The sequence below is a fragment of the Astyanax mexicanus genome, chromosome 23, assembly GCF_023375975.1.
Source record: "Astyanax mexicanus isolate ESR-SI-001 chromosome 23, AstMex3_surface, whole genome shotgun sequence".
NCBI lineage: Eukaryota > Metazoa > Chordata > Actinopteri > Characiformes > Acestrorhamphidae > Astyanax > Astyanax mexicanus.
Genome location: NC_064430.1, coordinates 15530241 through 15554215, shown reverse-complemented (window position 1 = coordinate 15554215; position 23975 = coordinate 15530241). Strand labels below are relative to the sequence as shown.

At 36.0% G+C, this 23975-nt stretch overlaps 1 protein-coding gene across 1 annotated transcript in view; it reads right to left on the bottom strand.

The window, feature by feature from the left end:
* Positions 1-217: 217 nt before the first annotated feature.
* The window catches only part of ptpn5 (protein tyrosine phosphatase non-receptor type 5), a 30782-nt gene continuing 7024 nt past the window's right edge, over positions 218-23975 (bottom strand). Inside the window, exons 2-13 of the mRNA XM_007244948.4 lie at positions 22360-22538; positions 20926-21036; positions 19296-19373; positions 18946-19184; positions 17203-17389; positions 15410-15494; positions 15194-15270; positions 14041-14178; positions 10459-10569; positions 9869-10029; positions 9207-9320; positions 218-7919 (exon numbers count right to left, since the gene is read on the bottom strand). Coding sequence (XP_007245010.3) covers positions 7826-7919; positions 9207-9320; positions 9869-10029; positions 10459-10569; positions 14041-14178; positions 15194-15270; positions 15410-15494; positions 17203-17389; positions 18946-19184; positions 19296-19373; positions 20926-21036; positions 22360-22538 — 1574 coding nt within the window. The 3' untranslated portion in view covers positions 218-7825. The remainder of the gene's footprint in view (positions 7920-9206; positions 9321-9868; positions 10030-10458; positions 10570-14040; positions 14179-15193; positions 15271-15409; positions 15495-17202; positions 17390-18945; positions 19185-19295; positions 19374-20925; positions 21037-22359; positions 22539-23975) is intronic.

The following is a 23975-nucleotide window of genomic DNA, read 5'->3' as shown; positions in this document are numbered from 1 at the left end:
TTTGCTACTGGTAAATATTAAAATTGTTTGGTTTAATGTTTCTTTATAAGTTTCAAATTACTGAGGTGAGAGTTTATAACAATAGTAAAGAAAGTGACTAGCTGCGCCACGATTGGGATTCGGATTGTTTGGGAAAGGGGCACTCGCAAGTTTAGTTTATAATGGAGTTTACATTTGCTAAGGCATGCTAGCAGAATAGTCAATTTAATATAAACATTGTTCTACATTATGTTAAATGCACACAGATTGCTGATTTTAAATTATGTGCACAAACAACCATTAGTTGCAGATTCACTGTTAAAAATAAACAATTATTTTCCATTCAGTACCGATTTTTTTCTGCCATGTTAAAGGTTAAAGGTCACCTTAACAAAGGAATCTTAAAATCAAATGTCAACAAATTGTAATTTCCAACAATTATTTTGTGATTTTAAATCTAAAATAATAAAGCATCATTTCAAGTTAATTTAAAAAACAGAAAGGGAGGGCCTTTAAAAAACGTACTACAGAAATTAATAAAAAAAATATGTTTTTGCTTTGGCAACATTTAGTTTTTTAGACTTTTGCTAATGTCTGCAAACATAACAATTATCCAGGAAATTAATGAGCAAATATGCCGCCAAATACAGAGGTGCCTAAAGATTTGTGAACCATTTAGAACGTACTGTGATTTTTCTGCATTAATATATCCAGGTTTTCTTCAGATTTTTTTAAACAAGTCATAAAGGTAGATAAGGAGAACCAAATCAAACCAAGGAGACAGAAATATAGAGTTTCAGGCCCTTCCATAACATTTCTATTGGACAAAGGTCAAGACTTTGACATGGCCAATCTAAAACTAATAAATAAATTCTTCTTTAACCATTCTTTAAGAGAACATGTACTTAGGGTCATTGTCTTGCTGCATGGCCCATGGTTTCCTAAAACATTTTCCTTTAGAATTTGCATTTATGAATAAGAATTTACACCATTGTCCATTCAGTCTTCTTCTGATGGTGCACTCATAAACATTAATATAACCCAATGTGGGAAAGGCTTTTAGTTGCTCAGAAGTTGCCTTGAGTTTCTTGGTGAGCTCAGGAAAAACACACATCTTGCTCTTGGTGTGATGTTTGTTATTTGCCCACACCATTTGTACACAGTCTGTGGATTGGTGGAGACCAAACTATGATGAGCATCAACAAACCTTTTCTGAGCTCTTTTTTCATGACATGATACACTAACATTGTGAAGAGCAGAATGTGATAGATGCCTGTTTTATAAATATAACAGAGCTCCACCCACTCACACCTAATTATTTTCCCATTGATCGAAAACACCTCACTCTAATGGCACCTTTTAGCACTTGAGTGAAAAGCTGATGAAGTTTTAGTCAAATTCATGCAGAAATACAAATACAAAAAATCGAAAGGGTTCACAAACTTTCAAACAACACTGTATGTTGCAGATATGAAAAAGGATTTCACACAAGGATCGCATGAGTTATAAGTTGTAAGAGCACTACAATTAAGTACATTCAGTAGATGTGGTCACAGGGAATGCAGTGTAAAATATAAAAAATATATGTAATATACTGTACATTTTCTATTAAACATCCATCAAAGATGTCATGCCTGAAAGACCGTCAACCAATGAGAGCTGAGCTGATAAAAACTTGTCATTGTGTTCGGAAAAAGTTATAAACAAAGTTATAAACACAGCTTAACTCTGAGGAAAGTTGTCTACATAAAGCCTAAATGTATTAAGCCTATATGAAGCAATGCCTACATGAAGCGATGCCTTTATGAAGCGATGGTAAGATTCAATGCACGGCAGTCTGTGGCCAGGAAACACACACACAGACTTGCTGGTATAAATGGATGGATGAGTTATTGGTACAAAGCTGATGAGCTAGCTTGCTATCTTTTGGTTATATTGACTGGAATAAATAATGTACTTCAAAATCAGCAATAAGGGACAGAGGAGACTCTTGGACATCCATAGGCCAATAGTTTAGACTTAAGTTGTTTTCTCATTTACTTCCAGCTTTATTATATTGAAAAAACTGGAAAGAAAATAACTTTGTGGGCACTAGTTATTTGTTGAAACGATGCTTAAATCTAATATAACATTTTTTAAAGATACTAAATAATAATAATAATAATAATTAGGTTACAACGCTCTTTAAAACTTTTCTTTTGGGAAATACAGCTTCTAATTAAATTGGTTGGAGTGATCTTGGAACTCTTGTAGTCAATATATTGTGCCCAATACATCTTTTCAATTAGAGGCTCCCAACCATATCCCGGCAGAATCATCTGGCTTGCATTTTACATATTTATGCTCTTTTTTAAACCAAAATTTTCCCAACACACGGCAAGCTTTGTGTGTTTTAGGTAATGGTCACTCTCGCCTACTTACTTTTACCATTAGTCATTGAATCAGAGATGTACTTACTTATTCTATACAGCTCTGGAAAAAATAACCACTTAAACATGATAAGATTATTTGATTTTACCAAATTGAAAACCTCTGGAATATAATCAAGAGGAAGATGGATGATCACAAGCCATCAAACCAAGCTGAACTGCTTGAATTTTTGCACCAGGAGTGGCAAAATTTTTCCAAAAGCAGTGTGTAAGACTGGTGGAGGAGAACATGCCAAGATGCATGATAAAAACTGTGTTTAAAATCAGAGAAACTGAAGTGGTCTCTTATTTTTTTGTTCAGAGCTGTATATGTTTACTCAGCATACTCATTAACCTTAATAAAAACATGAACAGCACAACGGTCTGTGCGGTGTTAGTTTAGATAGTATTATATAAATGAGAAGACTATTGTGAATTAGAAGATAATGATTGGCCACTGAAATCCTGAAATCCAGGTACTGTATAATCATCTAATAGGCCCTAATAAAGGTTTCACTTGGCAAATTTTGGTTTAACACACCTGATTCAACTAAGCCGTTAAAGCCAGGTGTAGTTAGAGTAGAGTAGGTAGAGCAGGGAAACTGTTTTTTCCCCATTCTTTAAGTTTTAAGCCCCTACTAATAAATTACATGCGGGAATGTTGCGTCCCAATATGTTCTATATAATTTACTCCTTAGCCCTCATATAAAAATATATAGTAGTATTTGGACAGTGGCAGGATTTTGTCCTTTTTTCTTTGGACACCACCTCACTTGATTTGAAATGAAGCAATAAAATGGTTAAGCTTTCTACTTTAAGTTTTTATTTAAACTTCTGCCATATTCATTAAAATGTGCTAATCCACATGTGGGAAATTATACCATCATATCCTGTAAAAAGTACAATTTTTTCCTTTTTGAAGTATGGAGGCACTCAAGGGGGCATTTATTTTTGTTAACTGTTTTAGTTGGGTTATTCAAATCTGTGGCAAACCTCAAAATCCAAATCAAGACAAGTGAAATGACTACTTAGACCCAAAATGCTCTAAACACAGCTTTAAATTAGCCATTATGTAGAACAGTCTGTTAGAAATATGTAGCTGCAACTCAGTGTGCCTAAATCAACAAGCTACTCCCATCTCAGTCATATATACTGAGATTTCTTAAGATATATATTTTGCAAATGTCCTTAAATACAATTACATTACTTCTCCTTCTTATCTCAAACCAATCCTGACTGGATAGGGCTTATGACTAACTCTATTAGAAACCTTACATTAAATCTGAAAGTCTACAATTAAAATCAAACTTGAATGCTTCATTTCAAATCATCCATCAACTATTGAGTCACTGTCAAAATTAATTTGCACCTGACTTTACAGACAGTCCAGACAGAATATTATGACCAGCTCTTTGTTTCAACATAATTGTACAGTATATCTTATCAGCTTCACTGATCATTATAGTTCTATAATTACAGACTGTAGACTCCTGTCATAACCAGAACCACCACAGAGCAACTATTATTTGGGTTGTGGGTAATTTCTTGGTGACTGACATGGTGGTGGTGTGTTATTATGTTGGTGTTGTGTGTTACAAGTGGATCAGATACAGCAGTGCTGCTGGAGTTTTTAAACACTGTGTCACTCACTGTTCATTCTATTAGACACTCCTGTAGCTGCTCAATAATAATAAATATAAATAATAAATAAGTCAGAGACAGAAGCTCAAAATGTGTTGCTGTATAGTTTTTGTTGGTCATCCTCTTGTCCTTTAACAGTGGTAGCAGGACGCTGCCCACAGGACACTGTTGCCTAAGTACAGCTCTGTAAAAAAATAAGAGACCACTTAAAAATCCTCTGGAAACCTCTGGAATATAATCAAGAGGAAGATGGATGATCACAAGCCATCAAACCAAGCTGAACTGCTTGAATTTTTGCACCAGGAGAGGCATATAGGTATCCAAAAGCAGTGTGTAAGACTGGTGGAGGAGAGCATGCCAAGATGCTTGAAAACTGTGATTAAAAACCAGGGTTAGATTCCCAATTGGAATGTTTAAATATGTATTGCGCATGTGCAGCATGGGCAGAAGTTTAAAAAGCTGAACATTATTCCTCACTTTCATCCACTGGTTCCTAATCATGGGCAGGGGGCGGGGCATCCAGCTCACTTGCGTCAGAATTTTCAGAATGGAGGACATAAGCTCCTCATCTCGCCCCTTCTTTAACAAGAAAATTTGGTGAATTAGGTTGTCCTGAATCCGCCATAATTTTTAACGCTGTTAAAAAAACAAAAATACCAACAGAAAACTCTGGAAACATAGCTAGTTAGCCAGTTGTTGTTGATCCTCTCATGCTGGCTGGAACCACATGATTCTTGCTGTTATTGTCATGGTTACACGTGTCATGTTAAACAGACAGTTTACTCAGAATATTGGGGAATGTGTACATACAAACACCTCAGTCAGATTCTAGAATCGGAATAAATTCATTCAGATTGGAGGAAAGCTTTGCGTGTAAGCATTGCCACTAAGGTGTTTAAAAACTCCAGCAGCACTGCTGTATCTGATCCACTTATACACACAGTGCAAAACATTCTAACAAACACACCACCACCCTGTCAATGTCACTGCATTGCTGAGAATCAATAGCCCACCATCCAAATACTGTAGAGCAGGGCGTGAAAGGAGGGTATTATAAAATATTCAAAAAAACAAATAAAGGACTACACGCTGTAGCTATATAACTACAAAGTACAGAAATTCTATATGCTTAGTGTAGCTGATAAATAGAAGATAGATGTGGTCCTAATATTTCGACTGGACTGTGTAGCCTATATTCCACTTAACAAGACACTACAGAAAAACAGCAGGTAAGACATTCTTGGTTGTCTGGCTCATTTTAAGTTAAGTGTCTCTTGCTTCAGTTTCTGTACAGAACGAAGAAACCGGTTTGTTTGTTTGTTTGTCAGACTTTGCTTCTCTATAAATTCACCCTTATGTGTTACAAAGCTGTTATTACTATTTCAAACCTTGCTGATGAAAGCCTCGTCATACTGTGACACGCAGAGGTTTATTTACCCCCTCCCACAGATGAATTAAAAAGTGTTGATTCACAGAGGTAGATTCTGTCCACAGACATTCACTTAAGTTTAAAAAATACTGCGAAACACATGTGAAACATGGCGGCAGAATGCGGAACATGGTGACGGCAATGTCTGATTGATAACAATCAAAGAACAAAGTACAATGACTTCAGAATTACAGTATATAGTAGGTCTATACCGTCTGCCTGATTACTAGGGAATGTCTTCACATCTGTTAGAGTTCACCATGTTTCACTACACAGTAATCTAATAATGACACAAAACACATGATAACTAAATACAGATATATAGATACCCAAAAACAAACAAACAAACAAACAAATAAATAAATAAATAAACAATTAAATATAAAAAGAGAACGTTCAGCACTTCTGACTTTTCGTTATTAATTGTAACAGTGTGTTTTCAGAGCAAAAAAAAAAAAAACATCTGTTTTTTGGAGGACATTTAAAAATGGGCTTTTCTATTCAAAAAGCTGGAATCACTGTTAACATATGGTTGAGCTATCAGATACTCCAGGTGTTCATGAGCAAAGGTGTCAAAAGTATTTACATTCATTACTCAAGTAGAATATACATATGTGTAAAATACTTCTGTAGAAGTTGAAGGATCAACTCAAGCTTTTTAATCAATTAAAAGTGTTAAAGTACTGATTTCAAAACTACTTAAAGTATAAAAGTGAAGATAATGTAATGAAAAATGAATGAATGCCATTACGGATAAAATCGTAGGCAGTGTCACTGGGTCTTATAGTGCACCACCACCCCCCAATAACACATTTTTAAAAAAGCAATAATGACTATAATGTTATATTAAAATGTTAATCTTAAAAACCTGGGATGCACTAGGCTGCCTTTTTCAGCTGCATGTATGCCCTTTGAAAATAAATGCATTTTAGTACAATGCATTCATTTTTTTCATTTTTTTGTTAAAGATGACCAAATTAAGCCAGAATAAAAACAAGAAGAAATAAAATAGGTGTAACAAGGTTATTTTTTAAAATGTAAGAAGTTAACAAATTCAAAACGTGTCAAAAAATAATCTAAAAAATAATTACTCCATTATAGATAAAAATTAATACGCAAGAAAGGTAAGAAAGTATTTGTAATTAATTACTTGACACCTTTGTTCATGAGCCAGGCAGTAAACACACACTTAGAATGATGTGATCATGCAGCATCTAGAAGCTAATGCTTCAATTTGTCATTGGTTTTGTTCTAGTGTTGCAAGAAAAAGCCTTTTTTACCGGCTTCTTGTTTTTTGCGCATGTGGAGAGAACTCCCAAACACTGTATCTGTTAAATCCTGCTTGTTTTATCATATTTCTTAATTAAATATTAAACATAACTCCTATTTAGCTCACCACTGTTTACATGACCACCTGAATATTCCTGAATCTGAACTGCAGGAATTCAATCATAAATGAAAGAATGCATAATAATAATCAGCATAAAATTAAGAACGAGTTTTAGATGCTTACGATTCATCAGACGTGATATTAATATAAAATATTAATACATATACAACGTTTTCCACAGAGTCAAAGTCAAAAGTCAAAAGTCATGAGGGACACAATAGTAGCCCCTATTCCATGATATTTGGCATTTCTGTGTATATCTTGTGGCGTGTGGTTTTTAACCATATAATATTTTATATTATTCACAAATAAATAAATAAAAAAACATAATAATTAATATGTCTTGATAGTGATTCCAGGTTTTTGAATTCTAGTGAGTATTCAGTCTTTAATTTCATATATGCATCCAGTTCCAAAGGGTAGATCATTTCTTCAATATACTTTTTTAACATGTGCTACAGGCTTTGGAGATTTAAAAAACAAAATCTTAATTGTACCTTAAATTAAAAAAGAGACAGTGAAAGGTGTTTGGGGCAGTTTCCTGTTTTAAGGCACTTCACAGCCGTTTTGGAGATGCTATTAAAATAGATATAGCATTGCTTACCTTTTCAGGTAGTTAGGATCCATGCTGCATGCTGACAATCAATATTAAAAATAATGTTGCATTTGTAAGAACTGGAATATGTCTTTTTATGCAACGTGCCATGGTCAATATTGGTGTAGGTTTTAGGGATAGGTCTGGGTTGCTGTTGGTAGGATGTGTAGTTATGCGTTTAGACTATGCTTCGGTCCTCCACGATGCCTTATGAAGTCTAGCTCAGTCTAAAGACAAAACAGAGCAGAACCACACACTTAATGGATCATAGTATAATACAGTCTGTCACAAGAAAAATTTACTCATGTTTGGCTCAGGTCTGGCGCTGGCAGATGTGAGGTGTTGATAGACCAATAGTAGGTCAGGGTTTGCTGCTGGAGATTCTATTCTTCTGGTCTCTGACTCAGCTGCCTCTCATACAGGCTGAGCACATGATGCACAAACTGGTACTGCTCCGCCGTCTGAATCATGCCCCCCCTGCACAACGAGAACATTACATATGATTAAAAAGGGTTTTTGTCTACAGATGCAATTATGCAATTAAAGGAAACAAGGAATGGTTGTGCAGCTAAAGGTAGGGGAAAGAGGGATGAGAAACGACAGAGAAACAGATGAGTGTGGGTCAGTATAGCTGTAGACAACAGTTTAGTTATCTGCTCTGATGGAATACCAGTGCATAAGGTTTGGTGGCAGTTTTGACTTACAAACTCTATGGATTGAGCATGTGTAAAATAAATGGGAGTAAATGGGAGAAAAACGGCATAAAACAATAAAAATATGAGTGCAGGTTATTGTTAAACTGCAGATTTCAGCTTGGGGCCCTGGCCTGAGGCAAAGTATGCAGTTTGGTAGCGCCCAGACAAAGGGGAGACTGGGATTTAATATGGACGAAATATAGTAAATGGGTGTGCTTATTTTCTCCCCATTCATTCTTGTTTGCCAAAAAGTTGAATTTCAACAAAGTTTATATGAAAACTGTGAATCTCATCAAAAAGATGTACAGGGGTTGGACAATGAAACTGAAACACCTGGTTTTAGACTACAACAATTTATTGTCCGGACGGACAGTTCAGGTGGAAACATTCTGCTGTGATTCGGGCAGGCGTGGTTTTATGTTTTCTGGATCCAATCCGGGTTAGCACCGCAACATCCCTTTCAGACAGCTTCCTCTTACAGCGTCCACAGTTGATCCTGTTGGATGTGGTTCATCCTTCTTGGTGTATGCTGATATTACCCTGGATACCGTGGCTCTTGAAAGACTTGCTGTCTTGGTCACAGATGCGCCAGCAAGACGCGCACCAACAATTTGTCCTCTTTTGAACTCTGGTATGTTACCCATAATGTTGTGTGCAATATTAAGCAATATTTTGAGCAAAACTGTGCTCTTACCCTGCTAATTGAACCTTCTCACTCTGCTAAAAAAAAATTTAAGCTTCTGGCAGATTTCCCACACTTCATGGGCATTGGCCTCAAGTTTACTGTGCTACTGCTACTCCCTTCTTTAAATCCCGACAAAGATTTTCTATAAGGGTTAAAATTAGTCAACTGTCACTGTCACTCCAGAATCTTCCAGGACATCTTCTGAAACAAAGACTTGGTGGACTTTGCTGTTTATTTGTAATGTTTTTTTTTTCTTTTGGAAGGCTAAATGAAATCCAAACTTCATCTTTCTCACAGAAGACATGATGTTTTCTCTTAGGACTGTATTTATATGAAAAAAACAGTATACACCCCCACCACATACATTCACACACTTATTTCTACCTGTCCAAACGCAGCTGGCTGGTGGTTCTCAGGATGTCCGCAATTCCTTCACGTCTCAGCTGCTCACATAGGATAGTAGTGGCAATGAAGCAGCCAGTGCGGCCAATACCTGCACTGAATGGAATTTTACAGACAACATAAATACATTTTTTAGACTATATTAAAGTATTTTTTTTCCACAATCTGGAAGACTTTATGCTGAACTTGCATTTAAATGCTGGAAAACTTGTGGCATAGCTAAGATATAATACTACTGTATCCAGCAGAGGTGGGTGATTTGCCTGTAAAATAATATCACAATATTTCAGGATATTTTTTTAACATAACTACTACTGATGAATCAAAATACATTTTTACAGCAGTTATTATTATGTAACAACAGTAATTTACCAATACACTTTTTTTTTATAAAATGATAAACTAAAAACCACATACAATTACATAATATATATATATATATATATATATATATATATATATATATATATATATATATATATATATATATATATATAAAACAAAACTTAAACTAAAGTGCAGAATATTTAGCGCATGCATTTACTGATATATATTTTGTCAGGGTTACAACCTTTAGCGGTGTACTTGACATAAAAATACTTAACTAAATATTTCCTGTTAAAATGAAGTGTTTGTAATGGTACCTGCAGTGGACAATGATGGGACCGCTATCAGGTGCAGCCTTTTTCTTCGCTTCTTCTACTTCTTGAACTAGTTGTAAAAGAGGTGGGGCTTTGTCTGGAGTTTTCTGATCTGGCCATGATGTGTACCAGTAGTGCGCTAGACTGCGCTCCTCACCCTCAAACTGCACAAACACACACACAAACACCACATGATTACATGTCAAGATAATGTTACTAGATGAGAAAAAAATATTTTTATACATATTCTGATGATAACTTTTGTATAACAGACTTGCCTGAAGCTTGCTAGGGCTAGTTCGGCTAATGCATTTATTTACTCTTCAAATATGATGCATTTATTTGCTTTTTATTTCTTTACCATTACAAATTAATAAAACATCCTAGCTGAGGATGACAGCACCTAAACTTTACTGGAAATTCCACACGACCACACAATCTCATTTTAACCAAAGCATGTATTGTGGATGTTTACTCAGGTGCTTTGTAAAATACATTATCAATTTGTTGACAACAGTGAGTTATTGGTTTAGTTAGATTGTGTTTCTCCTAATTGTGACCACATTTTATTATTCATCAAAATGATAATTCACCTTCACAGTGAAGTTCCTTAAACTGTAGTCATCCGCCTGGATAACCTGGTTGACAGTGATCTCAATGTCTTCCCAGGCGACACTTTCTTCGGGCCAGTACTCTGCGCATTTCTGTCTCACACATACACACACACACACACACAAACAGGTACAGTTATTTGCACTCTTTTCTATACACATACATTGGAAAGTACATTTATTCCAAGAATTATCTGTAGCATCATTTGGACTGGCTGTAGTTTAACCCACATCACAATGTCAACACCCTATGAAATGCTCACTGGTTCTGAAAGTCTGAACTATTCTTTCACCAAGTGTTCCCATCTAGCCACTACAACTGATGCCATTGCTAAACAGTGTTGGGAGTAACGGCGTTAAAACTAACGGCGTTACTAACGCCGTTACTTTTTTTCAGTAACGAGTAATCTAACTAATTACTATGACTGTAACTATAACGCCGTTACCATTTCCGACACCCCGTTACTGCACGTTACTTTAGCAGCTCTATGAACTTTTTTTTTTTTATTTCGCTTTGCCCTGGTTAACCCCTCCTCTGTCCGGTGAACTTGAGCTTCTGGCCGCTGTGCCTGTGGTTTGGCGTGGTGAAGTGAGGCACAATTGTGACGATTTGCGTGCTCTAATCAATTCAGTGATTGCCGTGGACAACCCAAGTTCCGAATTAAGGATGTTAAAGGTCACCTTCCGCGAAAATCCGATTTTTCTTGTTTTTTGTGGAATACAGTAGGTCTCTCCGAGTTGAATGTGTACACCTGCACATTAAACTGTTTTGCAGCCCCCATTGTCTGCAGGAGCTAAGCAAAGAAATCCCCCCTCCCCCCCTCCGAAAAACCGGTGAATTTTGAATTATCTTTCTGCCTACGTAGGCAGAAACTCACAGACCAGCCCACCTTGGCTCGAGAAACTCCCAGAGGCGGAGCTGAAGCGACGCAACATCACCGCTCATCAGTTAGGAGGTGGGAGGCAGTGAGCGGCAGAGCGGTGGAGGGGCGTCGCAGTGCTCCTAGCCAATCAGAGGAGAGATATTTGCATTCTGTTTGCATGTATGAATATTCATGAGCAAAGCTGGAATCCGGTCATTTTGGACACACCCCTAAAACAGTCCATTAAAAAAGAGCTATACAGAGACACCTGAGCACTTTTTTTTTTACAAAAACGGCTCACATGTCATTCATTCATACTAGAGACCACAACTAGACATTTTAAAATGAAAGAAAAAACGACGGAAGGTGACCTTTAAGCTCTTTTTAGCTGCTCCGGTTTTTGTGGTGCTGCTGCTTTCTCTTTTAGAGCTTAGATTCTCTGCCCGAACCCGACCTGACCCGAGGACCGACCCGAAATCAGGCTCCTATTTTTATTTTATATAAAGCTCTGGTGTGATAATCACAATGTTGCTAAGTAACCAATTATTATTGTTCACTAAAGCGAAGGAAATAGCGAAAATTGAAAGTGAAAAACATTTGTGTTAACTGAATCTAATAAAAACGGTAATTAAAAGGAAAAACATAACTATCTCGAACTGTATTTTGTGTTTATAAAACTAACTAAAACGAACTGAAATTACTGATAGAATACCCTCATTTTTGTGTTTAATTTATTTATAAGCGCTGTTGTACAGCGGAGTTGTACAGCGGGAGTTGTTGTGCCGAGCGCGCGGCACTCGTGGTCCGTTAGTTCTTGTGTAAAGCGCTCGCGCTAGCAAGCCCACCCTAAAATGAACAGAAAAAATAAAAACAAAATAAAATTAAACTATAATAAAAATGAAAACTGTAATCACGTAGCTCTGGGCGCACGTGAACGCCTCCGCGTTTGACTTGCAGCATTGTGTGTAGCTGTTCTTAAAAATCATTTAAATTAAATAATAGTTCTATGCTTCTATGTTACAGTGTTAATTAACATAATTCTGATTATATTTCGCTCATTCAATCAGCCCGAAAACAGACAGTTTATGGGGCGGATCGGGTCAGGCTCATAATGACAGTTTATGGTTCGGGCTTGGGCAGAATGTGCACGGGCTCCGGCTGGGTCGGATTTTTTGGGCACGATCTAAGCTCTATTCTCTTTTGGTGAAGCTGTTATATTAATACCATTTTAACGGGCATTTAATTGTTGTTTTTGTCCATTATTTTGTTTTATATATACATATTTCTTTTGAGTGTGGCTTGGTTTGTTAAATTTCATCCCCAGACGCGTTTTTCCGCTTTTTTCAGTATTACAAGTTTTAGTAATTTTCTTTGGTTGTGTGGAGAATTTCGTTTTATTTTTTTGAAATTCGTTAGATTATATTTTTGTCAACATTTTGGGTTTATTTTCGTTTGTTATTTTTTGTTATTTTTCTAATAATAATAGTAAATGCATAATTGATTTCCTTTTTTTGAGGGGCGAATAATAAAAAGTAACGCAATAGTTACTTTTACTGGTAACTAATTACTTTTATAGTGGAGTAACTCCGTTAGTAACTCAGTTACTTTTTTGGAGAAGTAACGAGTAACTATAACTAATTACTTTTTCAAAGTAACGTGCCCAACACTGTTGCTAAAGGATATGTTCAAGCTGATGTCCGTAAGTTTTGGGATTTTGGGCCCTCTCTGGTGAGAATGGGTAATTGCACCGAGCATGCGGAACAATCATTTTAAACTAGTCGGGTGTGATGTGGTCTCCTTTCAGAGCAGATGATCCGATTCCAGGTTATGTTCAGGCAAAGAGAGACAGAACGCACTCAGTCAGAAACTTCACTTCAACTACACACTTTGTTTTTTACTGTGAGTAAATGAGCTACTGAGCTCTGAGTTTACTCTTCTGTAGTCTCCAATGCTCCACCAGCCGCTCGTGTTCAGTAAAACTGAGCCGGATCCTCTTTCAGAGGCTGTACATCTGACGTAAGTATGTAAAGACGCGTGACATGGCCAGAAGAACTCCCACGAAAAGCGACCAAACACCACAGTTTTTGGAATTAATATATAAGGCTTAGCAGGGATGGTCGTTCCAGCACACTGGCGCCATTAGGCACTAATGTTTTTTCTTTCTCCACTCAGAAATGTTTTTGCTTTCAGTTTAGAAACAAAATAATACGGACTGTGACTTTTATATAACACATCAGTCTAGTGATTGTAGTAATCAAGTAAATCTGCCACAATTAGCAAAGAGATTAATTTAGTTTATACATAAAGTGCATGCTCCTTTGGGTAACGTTTTATTTGAATATAAAGCCACATTCACATGGTAAGTAAAGGCCTAAAACCAATTTCTTATGTAATTTATGTCAACCCAACTTGACGTTAGATAAATAAAAGGGAAAATGGACAACAGCAGTGAGGGATTGTTTTCAAGGGTGGGATAGTTCAGCAACAGACCTCAAATGTTTGTTGTGATGTCACTGTTCACACTATAACATCTGCTCAGAGTTTAAAGAAACTTAAAGTGTAACAGCTGTACATGGCCACAGGATGATGTGTATCTGTATCTCCAAAATAGAAAATGTGCCATGAGTTATGTCCAAAAGTAAAGAAACTGAGGATCCAAATTGAGTTTCTGTGTGATAGTTAAGACACATGTAAACCTTACCTCATTTTTCTCCTCAAGGTTGGTAATCATTACAATAATTGGGCAATGCTCTTGCCAAACCATCCTCCAGAAATCTCCCACTGTATTAACAGTGGGACCTTGTGTGGCGATGTACGCCTTCTCCTGCCCACCATAGCCCTACCAAACACAAAAATACACATTTAAGGAATAAGTTTTCGGGGAGGATGCACATGTACAGTTTTAAATAAATGTTAGTTAATTTCTAAACTAAAACACTTCCAGAACTGTGTTTTATTAGAGCTTAGAGTAAATAGGACACGGTGTGAACTATGATGGCAAGAGTTAATAGTAGATGATACTAGTCATGGCTAGGACATTAGGACATGAGAACAAACAAAGTAATCACAAATTGTGGTTAAATAATGTTAGCTAATAGCTACAGCAGGACAATATATTGATATTTTATCGTATCATGATACATTTCTTATCATATTGACAATAAGCATATCAAGAGTGAACACCAAGCCAACTGTACACTTCATTAAAGAGAGTGTTAAATATCCTGGCTATTAGATAATATGCAGCAAAACTTAAATAAGATTTAATATTGTGATATAAGATTTTTACCACATTACCCTTTTCTATCAGTGCAAGATTATGTAAATCAAGGGCGGTGGCTTTTATACTGTTCATATTGTTATCAGAATTGTATCGTAACGACCTAAGAAATCTAAGAAATACAGGTTATTATTCAATTATTATTGAAAAGTTACTTTGTATCAGTAATTCAGTTCCAAATTTGAAATTCCTACATTATATAGATGTATTAAACAAAGAGTAATCTATTTTAAGTGTTTATTAATATTATTTTATTGTTGATGATTATGACTTACAGCCAATGAAACCTGAAAATCACTGTCTCTCTTTGCACAGAATGCAAACGCTGAAATTGTAATAAATATATAATGACTTTTTTAAAAATAACTTATAAACATATTGTGCTTTACAAATAAACATGAGACTTCTAAAGTAAATTACACAAAATGTATTTGAGATAAACATAATAAGGTAAAATAAAAAAAGTAAAACAATATAAATAACATTTTAACAACAACAACAAAAAAAACATACACAGGAAGCCCACACTGACGCAAATTCAAATAAATGTATAATCACATCTTAAAATACTCACCTTCAAATAGTTGGCGTTGATGTAAGTGCTGAGAAAGTCCTCGTCTGCTGATTGAAGGCAAACTCTACTGTGTGTGTCTGAAACATTGACAAGAGAAGTGTATTCATAAATGTATAAGTTTATTTTGACCTACATATAATATCATATGAAAATATAGAATACAATGAATTTAAAGGCTAAGCGGCTTTTACATCGTATCTGCATTTAAATACTTACTGGGCAAAATAGTTTTATAGCGATTTTTCCTCACCACACCTGGGATGCTATATTCCTTTGGGTCCACAAAGTTCATAGGGGTCTCCTATTTAAGGCAGAACAAAACATGTAAGAATGAAACTCACAAATAAAATCTAGTTATTAATAAATTTGACATTGTTTTCTCTTCAATTCGAGAGGCTTTCTCATTGTTTTCTCTTCAATTCATACAGACTCCCCCTCTCAATAGTGATGACCCCACCACTAGTAAGATGAAGACGAAGAACCTAGCCACTGTCTCTTTTGCAACCACCCAGCACTCTCAGAGGAAAGCACAGTGACCCAGCTTTCATACATTAGCTAGCAGAACCTGTGCCAACCATTATCTTATAGGAGTGATGTGTTAAGAGAGTGCCATCTAACCACCCAGAGAGAGCAAGGCCAATTGTGCTGTCTCTGACTCCGACTGCTGACGGCAAGCAGCGTGATCCGGGATTCAAACTCATGATCCTCTGATCATAGTGGTAGCGTCTTGCGTCATGCCTGCTGTGGCCACTTGATTTTGTGCACAAAAGATTGGGATTGTCTCTTTAATTAATTTATTAACTGGGATAAGACTGCAGGGATGTAGGAGGGAGGTGAGCGACTTATTAACTAATAAGAATTACTTGAATTCATTTTAAAAAACTGGCTCACAAACAGCTTAAGTAAACCCTAAATACAACCAAAATCAGAATCAAACCAATGCTTCGCCCACACTACAAAATAAACAGGATAATCAGGATTATTTAAAGATCTAAATTTAGATTTCCACACAGTCCCAACATTTTTTTATTTAGGTTTATACAGCTCTGGAAGAAAATACCATTTAATAATGATACGTTTCTTTGATTTTACCTAATTGAAAGCCTCTGGAATATAATCAAGAGGAAGATGGAAGATAACAAGCCATCAAACCAAACTGAACTGCTTGAATTTTTGCACCAGGAGTGACAAAGTTATCCAAAAGCAGTGTGTAAGACTGGTGGAGGAGAACATGCCACGATGCATGAAAACTGTGATTAAAAAACAGGGTTATTCCACCAAATATTGATTTCTGAACTCGTTTCCTTTGCATTATTTGAGGTCTGAAAGCTCTGCATCTTTTTTGTTATTTCAGCCATTTCTCATTTTCTGCAAATAAATACTCTAAATGACAATTGTTTTTTTTGGAATTTGAGAGAAATGTTGTCCGTTGTTTATAAAATAAAATACAATGTTAATTCTACTCAAACATAGATCTATAAATTACAAAATCAGTGGTCTCTTATTTTTTTTTTTTCAGAGCTGTATATTGTAATAAAATATTAATAATACTCAATTATTCATGGTTTGATTAAGATTAAGTATTTGACAGGTATTTGTAATTAAACATGTAAAGGTAAATCTTAAATTTATACTGTGGATTTACAGTGGTTTATGACATAAATATGGTTGCCATCTGGGTATTATATAAGCCAACTGTTCTATGCAGGCTCAGTTCTGGTAATAATTGAATAATAAAATGAATTCTGGAAAAAAATTGGCAAGAGAATAGAAGGTGTCAAGTTGGTCAGACTTGGCCATTTATTCCAAGTTGCAAGTGGTAAAAAGTGGGTCAAATCTGGGCTGGAAAATGAAGCTAATTGACCAGCTGTTACCATTAGTTTTTTATCATCATCCCTGACATTGTCTGGGCCAGTATCCTTCACTGTTCTCCTTTCTCCTGAGGTGCTTTAAAACCAAAATATTGTGTGTGTGTGTTCTTATACAATATAATATAAAATTAATCTCACGTAGAACTCAGATTGTAGCACAGCGTCGTCCAAAGCACGCATGTGCAGCTGTCTGGGTGTGAGGGGATTTGACGCCTTCTCCAGGTATTCCTGTGTGCTCTGCTCTCGAGGAGACAACAGCGCTCCATATGGCTCTGTGGTGCCGGGAGTGCACATGTCCAGAGTCAGTGACACATTTGAGCCTCTCCTGCAGTGAAACAACATTCAGACAACAGAGTCAGATTGTGAATGCATATTAATGATCATAGAAACAGTTACAGCAGTTATTACAGGTTACAGTCATCACCCTACCTATCCTTCTAACTATTATCCAATGGACTTTGCATATTAGAGAATATTTAACATTCTGGAAAAAAATAAGAGATTTTCCTTGATTTTACCCAATTGATAACCTCTGCAATATAATCAAGAGGAAGATGGATGATCACAAGCCACCAATCCAAGCTGAACTGCTCAAATTTTTGCGCCAGAAGTAAAGGCATAAAGTTATCCAAAAGCAGTGTGTAAGACTGGTGGAGGAGAACATGTCAAGATGCATACAAAACTGTGTTTAAAAACCATTCCACCAAATATTGATTTTCGACTTCTTAAAACTTTATTAATATGAACTTGTTTTCTTTGCATTATTTGAGGTCTGAAAGTTCTGAATCTTTTTTGTTATTTCAGCCATTTCTCAATTTCTGCAAATAAATGCTCTAAATTACAGTTTTTTATATTTGGAATTTGGGAGAAATGTTGTCCTTATTTTATAGAATAAAACAACAATGTTAATTTTACTCAAACATAAACCTATAAATAGCAAAATCAGAGAAACTGAAGTGGTCTCTTAATTATTTAGCTGTATACAATACATTTAGTTACATTTACTTCTATTTTTTTTTATCTGAAACCAAACCCTAGCTTTTGTCACTAATTTAACTTTATCCGAGGCCTAATTAATTTAAAACATTATATTATTTATTTTTTTTTCATTCAGTTTTAATCAGTACATCATTTTGCTTTTGATTTAAATGTCTTTTTTTTAAGGATTATCAAAAGTATTTATTGACATTTTAATTATTAAAATATATCAAAAGATGATTATAGAACTATGGGAATCAGAAATCTCACCATTAAGATTAGATAACGGTTTAGCTTTTATTTTTTGTATTAGTTTATATTAATTACCATTATTTTGATATGGTCGGTATGTTTTTTATTGTTGTGGTAATTTCAGCAAATTACAAAAATACATTATTAAAGACTTTCCAGTGATTCAGATTGGGTATTCACAGGGCCAGTTTCAGTTTAAAGTCTTTGGATTGGCTACTGAAGTTCAAACTGGGCAGGTGACGCATAGCAACAGTGTTGGAAAGCTCAGTCCTGGAACGTCATGTGCAGTGTGAGCGTAGGCCAGCAGAGCAGTGGGAAGGGGGAAGAAACCTGCTCAGAACAAGGCAACCGGTCCTAGTGTGAGTATACATTACAAAGCCTTATGTGAGCACAAAAATGTATTGTCATAACAATATACCAATAATAAAAAAACATGGTGGCATAATGCTTAAAGCTGTGAAAATGAAATGTTTAAGACCTAGACGTAGAAGTTTAATATATAATAGGTACCTAAATATATTACATTTTCTCTTTTGCCCAACATTGTCTGTATCTCACCTGCATTAACAACAATATTAATCTGTTACTCTGTTTTCAAATAAATACATGTACTGGTAGTTAAATGATTTAAAGTTAAAATCTGGCAATAACCTTTCCTGCAGCCCCACAGGTTTAACTGTAAGTGTAGTAGGGTCAGCTTCTGTCTTCATATCCATAAAGCAGTCAAACACAGGTGTCTCTGGAACGGCATCCAGATCATAGAAATCCTCCTGCTTGACATCAGTCCACTCTGAGTATGTGAAGGACGGCTGTCTGCTCATAGATTGACGTCGATCTTCAGGAAAGCCAGCGGAGCTTCCGGGTACCAAAGTTCTAATACAGAATAATGCCTAGGAAGAGTGAGAGAGCTGTAGCATTAAACAGCAGACTGGTGTATGCATAGAAAATGCTGCCATACAGTATGTAGCAATGAGCTCTAAAGATCATATCAGAATACTCACTCCAGTACCAAGGATCACCACCCCGAGGAACAGTGTTGCTAAAAGTGGACACACACTCTCAACTCTCCAAATCTCCACCTGCAGACATGGGTAGATGGGTATTATTCAGTGGCGTGCAGTGAATATAGTGGGTACCCCTTTTGCAACCACCCACCTATACCCGTTTATGACTAAGTAACGCGTAACACCTTCAGCACAGCGCTGAGAAGGGGTTAGACAGCCATGGCCCCGCCCCCGTAGTGACAATCATGAATCTGACTGGTTATATTGTCCTGCGACTTTGCTAATAGGTTCATTACTGCATCCTTCTCAAAATCAGGAGAAGGGTCCACAAGCAGACACAAGGGGGCATAAGCCATTTTAAAAAGCTTTGATTGGTTAGAACAGCTGTCAGTCACATAAGAGTCCTGTAGCAACTAAAAAACACAGACTAATGCTTTGAATTAGTTGCTGTTTTTTATTTTATTTTGTTTATCAAATAAATTCTTACACTTACAATAGCTATAATATATATCTCCTGATTAAAAAATATGCATTTATTTACATGCATTTATTGTCACCCCTTCTCTGAAGGGTTAGAAGGGCCTCACTGCACACCACTGGTATTATTACCTTTCTGAGTATATGATGCATTTAAATATTATTAAATGCATCATTATACAGCACCTGCACCAGAAAACATTGTTGCATCACAAAACAACTGCATTAATACATTTTAGATGGTAAAACAGTGTTTTAGGACTTTAAGCCTAGACTAAATTACAGGGTCAATAAGGTGAAATCAAATATGGGCTTCAAGTCACAATTCAAGATTCCAATTTGGATAAAAAAAAAAACCAGGAATATGGATTTAACTTTGAAAAAAATGCAAAAAAAAATCACTAAATCACTGTACATCACTGAACATTTCCTACACACTGAATTCTTAGGTGGAACTGTGAAGCAGAAACTGTGATATTGTAAAGCAGAAACAATATCGCTTGGCTATATTGTACAAAAAAAAAATCTCAATATTTTTTAAATACATGAGATTTTTAGTTCTAACACAATTTTTTTATTTGTAAATAAACAGCACCATTTAAAAGAGATGTGCGAGCTATTATTTCCTTTACATTTAATTGAGTTTTTTTAAATAAAAAGTAAGTAGCCCTCACATGAAAATATTAAAATCGCTGCTGCATATGTCTATCTACTGAGATTCCCTCTGGATGCTTCTATATGTAAAGATGTAAAATCTTCTTTATAGCATTTAGAAATTGCATTAAAACAGTAAATCGATTAACAAAATTAGTGTGATTAACCTCCCAGCCCTACAAGGCAGACTCTGATTCTGATTCCTAGGCAGGCTCTGATTTGGAATCTGTGGAAATTTCTAGCATTTTTTCCTTTATATTTTAACTTAACAATTTTAAACTTACTAACTAAAAATACCAAAATAGGGCCCTAATTAGACACTTTCCATAATAGGTAATAATATTTTGTAATTTTCTGCACTAACCACACATTCATTTTAACACCTCCACATACGTTTTTAATTGCATAAAATATTGAACTCTATGTGATTTTCTTGTGCTTTAAACAAACAAACATTTCCAGTTTTATTTCTTGTATAATACTGGAATGTACTCACCTGTTGGTCAGAGGAGTCAGTAGTTGACAGAAGATACTGCAGGAGGTCCAACACTTTGTGTGCTGCTGGGAAAACTCTGTATCCGTTCAGCATGTATAAAATCCACAGACCCTGCACACACCACAAACATGCCAAAACCGGAATGCATATTCAGTATTCAGATCAGTAAGCTACATCTGCATATGTAAAATTAATAAAAAATCTTACTGTACTTTTACTGGCTGAAGTTTTGGCATTTTCAAACTGGACACATATAACAACCTGTATATAGCTTGATATTTACATTTGTTGAGAATAATGAACACTGAAAAATGGCCAGCATGCTCATGACAAGGTGATGTAAATTATCGTTCAAACGTTCACGCAAAGCCTGATGGTGGGTGCCAATTTTAGTTCCCAAAACCACATGCATGGTCATTTAACATTCTTTAATACACAGTGTCACATGTGTATGCCAGACATATATCTTAGAAGGGATTTCCACCCACAGTGGACAGCAAAGTGGGTGGTAAAAACCATGACTGGCAGAATCAGGCTAGAATTGTCAGTGCGAACAGACAAGCAGCTCTGACACAATACTAGTTTCTGCCACATGATTTTGGCTTGTCAGTGTATTTAGAATCTTTAAAAAAGAACAGAAACAAAGCTGTCCTTTCACTACTTCAGTTAGTTGCAGACACATGCACTATATTTTACTATAGTAAACATGATTTCCAACATAAAATAAATAATATCAAAGGCAGTGGCATGCAAGTTTGGACACCCTTGGCCAAAAAGTGTTACCCTAACAAGTAAACTGTCTAAGAGATGAACTGACCTTTAGAAGACACAAAATGCATAAAGATGCATAATACTTTTAAGCAGTTAAAGCAAGATAACTGTCTTTTTTTGTTTATTGTTTAGGCATCCCATAAGTTTTAACCTTTCAGAAAACTTTTAATAAGGTTTTGGACTTGGTGCGAATTTTAAATAATTTTTTTAAACTTCAGCATAACATCAAACCCTCAGCTAGATGTTTAAAACAAAGCTGAATTTAGAATTGGAAAACGCATTTTGGATTTTGGACTGGCATTCCTGATACTATTCTATCAAAAATACATGGACTGTGCTTAAAAGTCTACTCAAATTTGCTACAATTGAGCGCTGTTCATGCAGATGTACTGTCTACTCGTTCCACTGCAGCCCTATTGATCCTGATGGGATTGTAGCTCTTCTTCTGTTTCTTGCTGCAGTTCACTGTCAGTTCACTTGTCCTGCTGACTCTAAGGAGGACATCATGGCACCAGTTCTCCAGGTGTTTAATTTCCTCCAGCTAGGCCATCTTATCTTGTCAGCAAACTAAGCCTGCCAGGTTTAGTGTGTTTCACTATACTGCACCAGACTCCAGCCATCCAGAATTAAAAGAAGAAATGTGTGTGGTGCTTGTTAACTCACTATAACTTGAGAAAGTGTGTATAGGAGGAGAAATGCTCCAGCGGTGATGCATGCTCTCCACATCCTACTCCACAGAGCCAGTGAAGGACGATTGGGGGTATGTGAGGCATCGCCCTCTCGCTCCCTTGGCATGTCTAGTTCAGCAGGAAACTCTGCCATGCTGCTCTCTGTTAAATACTCTGTAAGACAAAATGCAGCAAAATGCTAAAAGCAAATAAAAACACATAAAATGATAAAATACAAATCTTATCAAATATGTCATAACCCAATTTTGTAAGCAGTGGAGCTGGCTCATACTCCATCCCCTGCTACTTTATACACAACGGACAGGCTCTACACTGAGGAGCAACTGAGAAACTGCAGGTTTAAGTTCATTTTTACCGCTTCACAAACAGCTAAAAGATTCAAGTTATACAGTGCTAGAACAGTAATGTTAGCTGAGCTAACTTGTTTGTGTATATATATATATATATATATATATATATATATATATATATATATATATATGTGTGTGTGTGTGTAAATGTATGACTAAAATGTACTGCTTAAGTAAATTAAGGGTTGAAATGGCATTACTAAAGCAAACTTATGATACATTTGCACTACTTGAGCTGCAACTAAGAGCTAAATTCATGATAAGAATAGCACTAGTAATGTACTTTTCTGTCTAAAATTACACTGCAGGAATAAATTAGTATAGAATAGCCCTGGTAGATGTATGGTGATTTGTTCTGGTTTAGCGATCTATCTAGGTGAGCCGTCAACCATGCACCAACCAGCTTGATTTAGGGTGTGTCAGTGTCTTTGCTATTATAACGACAGGAAAAGTATGCCTTGCGCAGCACATTAAATGAACCAATCAGTGTGACATTCCCTTTAATCAAATCAAATCAAATCAAATTTCTCTTATATAAATAAATAAGCAAATGTAGCAGCCAAAAATGCTCACTTTGGTGTATTATAACTGAGTATTTTGCATGACAAAGCTTTTGGGAAACTCACCCCTATGTATTAAACTCATTACTGAGAGTGAGAACACACAACCGGAGTGGTGGGTAGCCAAAAAGCAACTGGGATTAGATGCCTCACTCATGTTAAAAAAGGTTAAAGCAATGTTCCTTTACTTTCCCTGCCCCCCAAAGACACTCTCTGTACTACATACACATGGCTGCGCTTTGTGCATAGACTATTTACTGGGCAATGTCATTACAAAGATGCATGTGCAACCAGGGGGCAAAAAGCAATAGAAAGCAGAAATGTTCATTCTAGCAACAGAGGCTGCCAGTATAATGTATGCCAACAATTTACTTACAGACAAATGGAAAGAGGTTGTTGGCCTGTTAGCCCATGTATCGTATTGTGTACTCTGCACATGTTGCCCATTTATTCTATATATATTTGTAATTCTTACAAAGTGTTACAGAAAAGCATTGCATACATTTATATTATGCAATTAAACCACAGATCAAAATGGCATTACTGTTAAACTAATTGTGGTATTCTACAGTGGTACAGTTCATGCTCTCCTGTCCCTAACCCAACCCCCACCTTTCACTCATTGTCTTTGCATTTCTAATGAATATTACATATTACCCTTTCTATTCATGTAGCAGCTG